Source organism: Aethalodelphis obliquidens, unplaced genomic scaffold, assembly GCF_003676395.1.
Source record: "Aethalodelphis obliquidens isolate GAN/ISIS:26980383/991018 unplaced genomic scaffold, ASM367639v1 scaffold6, whole genome shotgun sequence".
Taxonomy (NCBI): domain Eukaryota; kingdom Metazoa; phylum Chordata; class Mammalia; order Artiodactyla; family Delphinidae; genus Aethalodelphis; species Aethalodelphis obliquidens.
Genome location: NW_020837950.1, coordinates 39,707,711 through 39,719,194, shown reverse-complemented (window position 1 = coordinate 39,719,194; position 11,484 = coordinate 39,707,711). Strand labels below are relative to the sequence as shown.

The 11,484-nt window shown below is 47.1% G+C and overlaps 1 protein-coding gene across 5 annotated transcripts in view; it reads left to right on the top strand.

Moving 5' to 3' along the window:
- Positions 1-11,484, top strand: part of EVC2 (EvC ciliary complex subunit 2) — a 135,819-nt gene that overhangs the window by 21,513 nt on the left and 102,822 nt on the right. For 4 of the 5 annotated variants that reach the window (XR_003432220.1, XR_003432221.1, XM_027103385.1 and 1 more), the window contains exon 7: positions 3,746-3,799. The exons of the other annotated variant lie outside the window; for it this stretch is intronic. Coding sequence is in view for 2 of the 4 variants with exons in the window: in XM_027103385.1 (XP_026959186.1) it covers positions 3,746-3,799 (54 nt within the window). In the remaining 2 variants the exon portion in view is untranslated. The remainder of the gene's footprint in view (positions 1-3,745; positions 3,800-11,484) is intronic. 5 annotated transcript variants of the gene reach the window in all.

Here is an 11,484-nt window from a genome sequence, read left to right as displayed (position 1 = left end):
TGCTTCCTGCCCAGCTCTCCTTCCAGAGTTCATCACCGGTATTGTCTGTGTTGTCAAGACAGTATTCTCAAGATCTCCGGCCTCAAGATCAAGGAGCTCGTGCTCTAGTTACTCTGGTCATTTTGTTCTGATTTCAGTCCCTGGAGAAAGTACCTTTTATAATAGACTTAGAAAATGAGGCTCCAAGGGTGACTGCCCCAGGTCACGTGGCAGAATCAATATCGGACCCCACAGCTGCCAGATCCTTCCATCCAAGGCTGGGGAGCCTGTGTGCAGTGTTTCTGCTGCAATAAGAAAAATAGTCCTGGATAAAATTAAATAAAATGAAAGATTCCCAAAAGGTAAAGACCAGATATGAGAAAACTGTATAAAACTGTCAGAAAAGACAGATGTCTCCGAACACAATTAAGTGCAAAGTCAAGAACAGAGGACAAAGGATACAAAAATGGAGATAAAATGGCCCAGAAGAAATACCATCTGAATTTCAAAGGAGAGGAAACCAAATATGTTAAAATCAAAATTTAAGATAAGGCAATAGTCAGAAACCAACAGTGAGAAACTCAGAAACCCAGTGAAATTGGAAGCCTCCACCTCCTCGTGTAGGGAAGGGACGTTAGGCCAGGGTGGCTTCACCTCCCAGAAGAGCCTGGGGAGGCTGGTGGGGCAGCAGGAGGCATGAGGTCTGGGGCCTCTCACCCCAGGGCGACCTCCTTGGCTGTCACCCCCTGATGGGTCCTGTCTGTTGCTTTGCTTGGTGCCTGTCTGTGTCATGTCAACCGCATCCCCCCAGTAAACCCCCATCCGCCACTAGGATGTCACTCCATGAGACCAGGGACCCCATTGGCCCTATTCCCAGGTGTGTTCTCAGTGCCAAAAATAGAGCCCCACCCACACTAGTTGCTCAGTAATTATTTGTTGAGTGAACGAATGAATAGATCAGTGAACTAATGGTTCTTGGGCAGGTGTGGTTGTTTTCTTTTTTAACTTCTCTGAGCCTCTAGTTTCTCATCAGTAAAAGGGAGATTGTTCTATAGTCTCCAGTCTCTTGTGGGGATAAAAGAGGTGATTTTATATTTGCACGTGGCCTGCAGTTTCTTTCCGTCCCCTTCCAAGCCTTCAGGTGCTCTCTGGGCAGTTCTGTAGACAGAGCGGAGAGTCCCCCTGCCCACCTGGAGATTCCATGTGTTGTAGGTTCCTGCCTGCGTTAGACTGTCAGCATCACCCTTCCTGGCCCTGCCTGCCTTAGAAAAGGCCCATGGAAGGCCGGCATTTGCTGAGTGGATGAGTGTTGATAATGGTGAGCGGCTCCTATGCCTCGTTCTCCAATCGGTTCACCCATTTGGACTTCACAGTTTCTTTGGGTGACTCCTGGGCCTTCCTGCGGGATGGCAAGAAGGTCCAGTGTATTTGGGGCTGAACATGATCAAAGTTTGAGTGAGACTCACGACAACTCCCCAAGAGAACGTTGGTCTACTCTGCTTGTCAGCCATAAAGAGGCTGACACTACAAATGGGAGAATAAAGGAGTTATTTAAAAATGCAGGTGCCCGACTTGAAATCCTTCAAGTTAGTGTGGAGCTGGTGTCTGGTATTTCAGAGGTGGGAACGCTGTCCTCGCTGTGTTTTCAGAACAGTTCGGTGTCTCTGAGTTTCAGTTTTCCTACCTGAGAAATGAGAGGGGTAGGAAGACTCCCCACAATCTCTTCTAGTTCTGACATTTTCACATGGTATGAGAGCAGTGGAGAGGGTAATAAAAATAGTTACCACTTACTAATCCTCACAGCATGAGGTAGGTACTGTCAGAAATGCATTATGTTTAGATCTACTTTCTCAAACACACACACACAGATGTGCACACATAATGCACATGGATACACACACATGCACATGGATGCACGCACGTGCACGTGGATACACACGTGTGCACGTGGATGTGCACACATGCACACATGTGCACGTGGATGCGCACACATGTGCACATGGAAATGCACAATGCATGCACGTGGACACACATGCATACACGTGCATGTGGATGTGCCCACATGCACGTGGATACACACATGCATGTGGATATACACACATACACACATGCACCTCAAATTCATACAAGGGTAGATGAGACAGGACCTAGATGAAGGGAGGTCAAAGGGGAAAATCTAGAACATTCATCTCCAGTTCCTTACCATTTATTGTATAAACATGCTGCCCACCTTATAAAACCATCACTGGATCTCACGTGGTCCGTGTTTCCTGACTTCAGGCTGTGATCTAAAACATGTTTCTCAAGCCTTGAAGTTTATGTAGGTGCGGGGCTGAGGATTCATGTTTTGCAAAGAGATGAAGTACACTTTCAGCCCCTTTCTGCTGAGACTTTGAGTGTCAGGAAACACAGGGAAGAGGGACCCAGAGGGAGTGAAGAGAGAAGAAACTGGCCTTTGAACCCACTAGTTCAGGAGACCCTGAAACTCACAGGGCACCATGAATATTCCAAAGCACAGACAACTCAGGAACAGAAAGGGCCAAGTTATTGCTTCATAGGTGTCTCTTCTTTAAATACTTGTTTGTTTATTTGTTTGTTTCTTAAAATTTCCATTTCCCTCCTGAAAAGGAAAGCTTGTGGCATTTCGACTTCCCTTGGAAGCCTCCATCAGCTTGTCCTGCTGGCCCATGATGCATTTGGGATGCCCCAGTGCTCCCAGTGTGGCTACTGTAACAACTGTAGGGCATGGATCAGGAGGTTTCCTACCTCAGGACCATCACTCAGGTCAAGGGAAAATGCCTCCAAGTGGCCGTGATAGGATTACACAGGGGTTGCCTAGCTCACTGGACTTCCGGCTCCAAGTCTCTAGGCCAGGTTACCTACATTGATACAACCACCCATCACCACCTGCTACACCCAATAGCAGTAATACTTTCACAGCACTCCTCCCTATGTGCCAGGCACTCTTCTAATTAATCCTCACAGCAACCCTCCAAGTTGAATATAATTCCCATTGTACAGATGAGGAAACTGAGGCACAGAGAGGTCAATAACTTGTCCAAAACCAGAGTGCTGGAGAGTGATAGAGCCAGGCATGAACTGGGGTAGTCTGGTTCTCTCCAGCCTACCCTGCACGGCCTTTCAGTTGCAAGATATTCTGACTCTACCCTCAGGAAGAAGTATGATCTCATGTTGAGTCTCCTCAGATACTACATGGCTGGACAGATAGCAGTCATAACGCCCACCCTTCATTTTTCCATTTCCTATGTTTTCTAAGCAGAGGAGTATTAGAAGGTATTGGGAGGAGACACATAGGGAGTTGGGGTTTAGAGGTGTTGGGGGCATTGGAAAGAGAGCTGACAATTGGAGCAATGCCATCAGAGCCTGTGATTCTCTCCCCCTTCCTGAAGGGTACAGACTAGATCCCAGAGGGCGAAAGCGGCTGCTCCAGGTCACAGGGTCATCCCTCACCCCAGCCCGACCTGACCGTAACCCCAAGTGTTTCACCACCAGGGCACACTGCCTGGGTTTCCCTGGCAATTAGGGAAACTGGTGTTTGGATTTCATACACGCCTCTAGGAGAGAGGGAGGCATCACGGTTTCACAGACCTTTCCCCCAAAGGGACTTTAAGACCTCCACAAGCCTCCACCCGCAAAGTCAAGGGCCCAGGCACGGTGGGTCGGTGGGTCGGAAACACGAAATGTTACCCCGTGTCTCAGATGTCAAAACCTATTTACTGAAGTGCTTTCTTTTTCCTTTTTCTAGAACAGAGCCCAGCTAAAAGCCCTTTTCACCATAACAACAGAAGAAAAGATAACGGTAGGAGAAAATCTTTGACCTGGACACCCGCTTTACGCCCCCAGTGTGTCTTTTTATGTCTTTGGTGTGTGGTCTCTTGCTGTCCTCAGAGCCAAGGGTAGGAGCCTACCGCTGGCCTTAGCCTCCCAGACACAAGCCAAGGCTGGGGGCTCTGTGCAGTCTGGGGTCCCCCAGTGTGGCTTGAGGCTGTCTGGCTAGTTTCCCGGATGACCCTTTCATCTGGGCAAGACGGGTCGGTCACTGCCTGGACAGGCTGGGGCCTCACCCACCCATCAGCCGGCTGGTACCCACCCTGCAGTGTTCACCCCACGGCTAGTGGGTGGTCATGTTTTGTCTTCCCAGAGCTGCCCAGGGCCCTGCAGGCCTGCTTCTGCTGTTCACCATTAACATTTCTCCATTTTTGTTCATCATTCAATCACCCACAGCTCATGCATTCACTCATTCACATGTTCCTCAAGTGTTTATTCACTATGTAACCACGCTCCACATTTCTTAAGCACCTACTAGGTGCCAGGCATCCTAAGCGGTCTTCATTTGCTGAATTGTGACATCTTCACCATAATCCGAGGGAAGAGATTGTATTTTAAATCACCTCCATTTCATAGATGGAGAAACTGAGGCACACTTAGGTCAAGTCATTTGTCCAACGTCACAAATGATGGTCTTAGGGTATCAGTGTTCCCAAGACCACTCCCAGGTGCAGTGATTCCCTAGGAGGGCTCACAGGACCGTACACATAGTCTTACTCAGGCTGATTTATGACAGAGAAAGGATGCAAAGCAGAATCAGCAAAGGGAACAGGGACTCAGGGCGAGGTCTGGAGGACACCAGGTGCAGGCTTCCAGGGTCCTCTCCCAGTGGAGACCCATAGGACATGCTTAATTCCTCTGACATCAGGTTGTGACAGCACATGTGAAGTGCTGTCTACCAGGGAAGCTCATTAGAGACCCAGTGCCAGGGTTTGTACTGGGAGCTGGGCATGGGGCACCCTCTGCCTGGCACCTCCCAGGAGGACAGCATGTATTCAGTGTACACCACATCCTTTGCCCAACAGTTTAGGCCCTGTGAGCCCCTCTTATCAGGAGATGGTGGGAACCCTCTGAAACCTGAGTTCCCAGACACCAGCCAAGGCCCAGCACCTTAAGCAGGCCTCCCAGAGGATGGAAGTCTCAGACCTGCTGTGTGAACGCCATTCCGCACAGGTAGTGTTAGAATAAGATATGAACCCAGGCCCTTTGGCTCCAGAGCCCTGCTGCTGGGCAGCGGGCCACACTGCCTCCTAGTGAGCCGAATGGCTGCACAGATGAGGCCGGCACAAAACCCGAGGCAGGCACACAGGTGCAGACAGTTCTCCGGGCGGCACCATGTCTGATTCCTTCCTGCATCCCGCACGGTGCCTTACATTGTGGGTGGCACTCAACGGGTAAATATCCCGTGACTGAGCTGGTTGTTGTCAATGCTGCGTGATTGCAATAAAGGTCAGAGGACATTCATTTAATCAGTATTTATGAGCCCTTTCTCCGTGGCCCAGACCGCCTCACATAGATGGAGACGAGCCATACCCAGGTCTTCAGGGCTGTCTCCAGCTCATTGCCTTCAGGAGAAACAGGCATAGGTGGCCCCCCTGGGCTGCAGTCCCATGGGTGCAAGGCTTGGCAGTGGAGCAATGGGTTGGATTTCAGCCCCGCTGGCCCCTGGGCCAGGTGACCTCTGCCTGTGGATCACGTTCAAGGAGGTCATTATCGAGTGGGGAGATGAGACATATGCAGGTGATGGCCCTAGAGTGTTGTGGGAACAACGGGCCCTTGCACCAGAGGCCTGGACTTGCATCCCTGTTTTTCCACAGATTGTATGTGACCTTGGGCACATTACTTACCTCCCTGGACCTCAGTATCCTGGTTGTAAAATGAGAATAATAATAGTACCCGCTTCATAGGGTGGTCGTCAAAGTAAACGGATTGATGCAGGCAAAGCGCTCGGCACAGTGCCTTGCATCCTGTAAGCGCTCAATAAACATCATCAGTATCATTACACATGGAAATAACGCTGCTGTGCAAGTGTTCTGTGTTAATTGCGAAAAGAATGTTATGTATCAGGGTCTCAAGCTTAAATTCCCACGAGGGCCGCGCCGGTGCTGTAAGTGTGTGAGTCAGGCCCACGCAAGATTCTAGGGCGCAGAGGAGTCTGAGGCAGCCTGGAGATTCCGATCGACCATCACCCACCATCCCTCCCCCACACTGAGACATTAAACAAGGGCAAAAAGACAAACAAACCACGTACATCAGCTATGACTGAACTTGTGAGGTTGTGACCCAACGTACAGATCATAGGTGCTGGGGGTACTGACAAGGGAGAAAGGATGGGCTGGGTGGGCTGGGTGGATGGCAGGCCTCTTAGAGGAGGTAAGAATTCACTTGGATCTTGGAGGAGTTAATTAAGGGTGGAGGAGAGGTTTCTAAAATATGTATCTGAAGATCTGACGTCAAGGTTAAGCCTGTTTGACTGTCGGTTGGACGTGAACCAAGGTTTACTGGGCTCGAGCACAGGGCCTGGCACCTTTTAGGTATACGTAAGGAGGAGGCTCAGCCCTTGCCAGCTGCAGCGTGTGTTCTAGCATGGTTGACTTGGGCACCTGCAGAGATAACGTCGTTATACTAGGAAAGTGTGACAGTGATGAATAGGAGGAACTCAGCAGTGAGGTATAAGCTCCTCTGACATTTTTATCAAGCAGTTAAAAACTACAAAGCAAAGACATTGAGTAACCCATTGTGTAAATTGGGAACTGCAACACTTGGAAGAGACGCCATCACCTCCTTAATTTCTTATTAATTTCCTGAGGGTGAAACTGATAGATGTCAACTAAGACCCCAAGAAGTCTTCTTACCCTTTCTGCCTCCTGGATGAATAGAGAGGAAAAGAATCACTCCACCCTGTGCCGGACATTGAGTGCAGGTGTTCTTTTTTAAAAAATTGTATTGAAGTATAGTTGATTTACAATGTTGTGTTAATTTCTGCTGTACAGCGGAGTAACTCAGTTATACATATACTTTTTCGTATTCTTTTCCATTGTAGTTTATCACAGGATACTGAGTATAGTTTCCAGTGCTATACAGTAGGACCTTGTTTATCCTACGGATAGTAGTTGAGTGGAGGTGTCCTGATTGAGCTGGACTTCACTCCCGCTTCTTGTAATTTGGGGGACAACTGACAGGATCTTTTGGAAGAAAAATGAAGATGAATTCCCTCAACAGATTTAAATCTAAATGGGTAAAACAATTTTTAAAGAGTAAATATCGGTTAATATGCTATGAAAAAAACCATGGGGCAAAACCATGGGTCTGAGTACACAAAATAGTTGAAAACTTTACATTTGAAAACAGTATTAAAAAAGGTCAGGGGTAAACTTGGGAAAATATTTGTAGCATACATTAAAAAGGATTAATGTCTTTATAATATATTATAAAGAGCTCCCATTCATTAATAAGGTAAAGAATGCCTCAGTAGATAGCTATGTACGATATGAGAATTTCTCAAACACAAAGATTTACAGTGTGTGCCCTTGAGCACAGTGGAGGGAACGTGTAACTCCACTGGCAAAACCATTTGGCTTTGGGTTTAACTCAGAGGGCTGGAAGCATGCAGTCGCATATCATCACGTCTGCCTTCTCTGGATCACTTCTTTGGATGACTTACCAGCCTTCTCCCTGTTCAGTCCTGCTCCCCTCCAGCCCATCATCCTGAAACACAAGCCTGCTCACTTTCTATTCTGGAGGGGCTCCCCATTGCCTGCTGGATAAAGCCCAATTCCCTTAAGTTAGGATTCAGGCTCCATCAGGAAAGGTGACCTCTGCTAGCTCCCTGTGCCATGGGGTTCCTGTGTTTTCCACATCGCTCCGGTTTTACACATGCTGATCCTTTCCTTCCTGTCCTCTGGCAGCTCATAAACATCCTGCAGGACCCTGACCAACTTTCTCCACCTCTGTGATTCCTTCACATCCCCCAAGCAGGCTGGTAGCCCCCCTTGCTGGGATCTAGTGGCATTGGGACATCTGATAAACCTTGTCACTCTGTGACATTGAGACTATTCCCCTGGTTGGCACTTAATACATTTTTGTTGACATCAGAATAGAATTTTTGCCCAGGGGGAGACTTTAAAGATTATCTAGTTTTACTTCCTCATTTAAGAGTGAAAAAAACTCAGGTCCTGAGAGGCTTTGGGAACTGGCCAAGGTCCTGAAGCTTGATACAACATTGAGGAATGGAATCGTGCTGTGCAGTTTCTTCTGTAGTCCAAGCCTTATTCATTGGATTGTAGCTTACAGACCTCTGTTAGTGAGTGTGATCGTCTCTGTTTATGGTTACCTTCAAGCTCTTGCTTTTTCCAGAGTTATCAGAGTCTCTGCCCTCAGAGCTGCCCCTCAAGGGCTGTGGGACAAGGGTCAGCAAGTCACTGACTCCTCTGCTTCTTCGAGCAGTTGAAGGATTTCAACTAAATTACTCCTAAAATGTCTTTCAGAGAAATCATTCTATATGCTCTCCCCTTCAAACTTTTCCTGGTTTGGGGAGGGGGTGGGATTTAATATATGTCTATTATGGACACTTTAAACAAAAAACCCTTCCACACACACAGACACACACACACACACACACACACACACACACAGACACACACACAGACAGACAGACAGACACAAGGAGAAAGTTAGAAGAATAAGATAACATTTCTTCATATCCCCACCACCAGAGATAACCATTGCTAGCATGGTAGTTTCTTGCCTTCTGCAAGTCTATAAATATATTTATTACATAATTGAAGTCAAATTGTATAAACAATCTTTCCTCATGCTCTTGTAACTTGTTTTTAAGCATTTAAAGCATTTCTTTTGAAAATCTTTTTTTGTCTGGCATTGCTCTTCATAAATGCAGTGGTGGAACGCATCAAAGGAACCTGCTACCAGCTAATATGTGATTAAAGTGGTGATAATAACGGATCCTTTTCCAGAGACAAGAAGGAAAGTTAGTGCGGGCTCTGGGGGTGAGACAGCTGGGATCACTGAGCCACCTCTTTTTCTTTATTCTTAGATAATGAAGTTTAAGGTAGATAGGCTCTTTGAAATTCTGTACTTACAATGATTATCAGTGGAATTTTTCTGCAAGATTTTTGCCCTCATTTTACAGATGGGGAAACTGCAGCTCAGGGAGGGAAAGGCTCAGGGTCCCACAGTGTGGTAGGGGAGGAGCTGAGAGTTGAGCCCCCAATGAGGGCCCAAGTCCATGGTCTTTACGAGTATGTTCTGCTGCTTCCCATAGCATTGTTTGTGGTTCTCATCATTTCTCCATTGGCTGTGTCATCCAGGTTCACCCTCCTCCAGGCTTTCTCCTTCTAAAATACTGATATGACCATGTTACTTCCTGGCTTAAAACCCTGCAGGGAGCCCCCTAAGCCTGAAGGTTGATGTCGCAAATCCCTAACCTTCTCTTGAAGGCCCTCTGGGACCTGGGCTGTGTCTCTTGCCATCTGCAAGTCCTGCCCATGTTGTTCCCTCTGCCTGGCTCACCCTCATCCTGGCGTGGTTCATTGTCCTCTCCCCACGGGTCACCTCTTGGAAGGTCTTCTTTGTCCTTTGAGCTGGGTTAGGGACTGCCCCTCTTCTCTCCTTGCCCTAGTCACACGTGTCGCCCCAGCCTGTGTGCCTGGCCATTCCTCTATAGGATGCTGAGCTCCTCGGAGCAGGGCCTGGGTCTCTTTCCTCCTTGTCTTTCCTTGTCAAGAAAGGTTACCACCACATCTAAACATTGAGTCAAACCTGGCAGTAATTGTGATGTAGCCACTTAATAGAAATTTTCAGGGAAATGGAATTATAGCAAAGCTTGGTTTTTGTACCCATGAAGTGTGAATTCTGTATTTAAAGCATTGTTCTAAAGATTTAAAAGGAATTACTTGGCCTCTGATGAAAGTTCAATAAAGATATTGATAGTTAAGTGTAGTTTTGAAGGGATGGCTTTTAGCCAGAGACTCAGGAATTCTAAAATTCTGCCCTGCTAGTCACTTACCGCAAAAAGGTGAGCTGTATACTCAGAGAGGGAGTCAAAGTGTTCACAGCGGCACAAGCCCCTGAGGACTCAATGCAGGGCTCCTGGTAAAAGGCCAGGCTGGAGCCTGAGCCCTGGAGAGGCAGCTGCAGTCTGAAGACTACTGCCTAGACCATGGGGTGTGAATCCTGGGTCTGTTACTTGTTAGCTCTGTGACCTTGGGCCATTTATTTAACTTATTTATACTTTGGCATTGTAATCTGTAAAATATGGATTAAAATAGTGCCCACTTTATACTATTGCCATGGGGAGTGAATGGATAAAACATGTAAAGCACTTGGAACTATCCTTGGCACTCAGTATCTGCTCAATACGTATTAGCTATAATGATGGTGGTGATGATGGTGATAATGATTATATTGATGGTGATGATGGTGATGTTATGGTAAGGATGATGATGGTGGTGGTGATGGTGATGTTGATGGTGATGATGATGATGATGATGATGGTGATATGAGCGATTATGGGGATTTTCCTTCCCATAAAGCTAAATCTTGAGATTCAGTCTTCTTTGGCCATTTATATGGAGGAGGGAAGTTGAAGACTAGAGGCATTGTGGACAGGTCAGGGGATCAGGACCTAGCTTAAGTTAGTAACAGAGGTAAATGAAGACGGTTGAAAAGAAGAAAGTGGGACTTGTGAGTGGGCTTGCCCCAAGTAGGCAGTCTTTACCTAGGTTTGCTTATCACCTGGTATTGGAAAGTAGGAATTGCAAGATCTCAAGGTGGAGATTCAGAGAAGATGGAGGTGGGAAGAGGAGGAGTGAGGTGGCTTGTCTTGGCTGTTCTACTTCCTAAAACAGGAAAGGGAGGAAGAGAGGGAGACTTTGAGAGAATGAGTTAGTTTTGTTCCTGATTTTTTTAGTACGTGGACGCTGCCTGCCTGTAATTCTGTCCCAATATCTGTTTCTGGTTCTCATCCATCAGACAAGTAACTTCTACCACGGTGTGGGAGGTTGAGACTAAAAATGTGTTTAGAAAACCACACAGCCCCCTGGACGGCAAGTAGTGTAATGTACCGGGGAGAACACAGACTTTGGAATTAAGCAGAGCTAGTCTGTCCCTCTTTAACTATGGACTTTGATTAACTACCTGATCTCTTTGCATCTCCATTTATCTATCAGTGGAATGGGAATAATACATCCCCTGCAGGATTGCTGAAGATTGAGTGAGATAAAGCAATACCACACTTTTTCAGTTTCCTAGGGCTGACATAACAAATTATCACAAAGCTTAGAACAACAGAAATTTATTCTGTCACCGTTCTGGAGGCTCGAAGACTGAAATCAAGGTGTCGGCAGGGTCATGCTCCCTTTGAAGACTCCAGGGAAGAATCCTTCCTTGCTTCCTCCCAGCTTCAAGTGGCTCCTGGAAATGCTTCCTTGGTTGTAGCTACATCACTCCAGTCTCTGCCTCCATGGTCACGTAGTCTTTTCTCTGTGTGTGTCTGTCTCCAAATCTCCCTCTCCTTATAAGGATACAGTCACTGGATTTAGGACCCACCCTAATCCAGTATGACCTCATCTTAACTTGACTATGTGTGCAAAGACCTCATTTCCAAATGAGGTCACACGCATAGGTACTGAGGGTTAA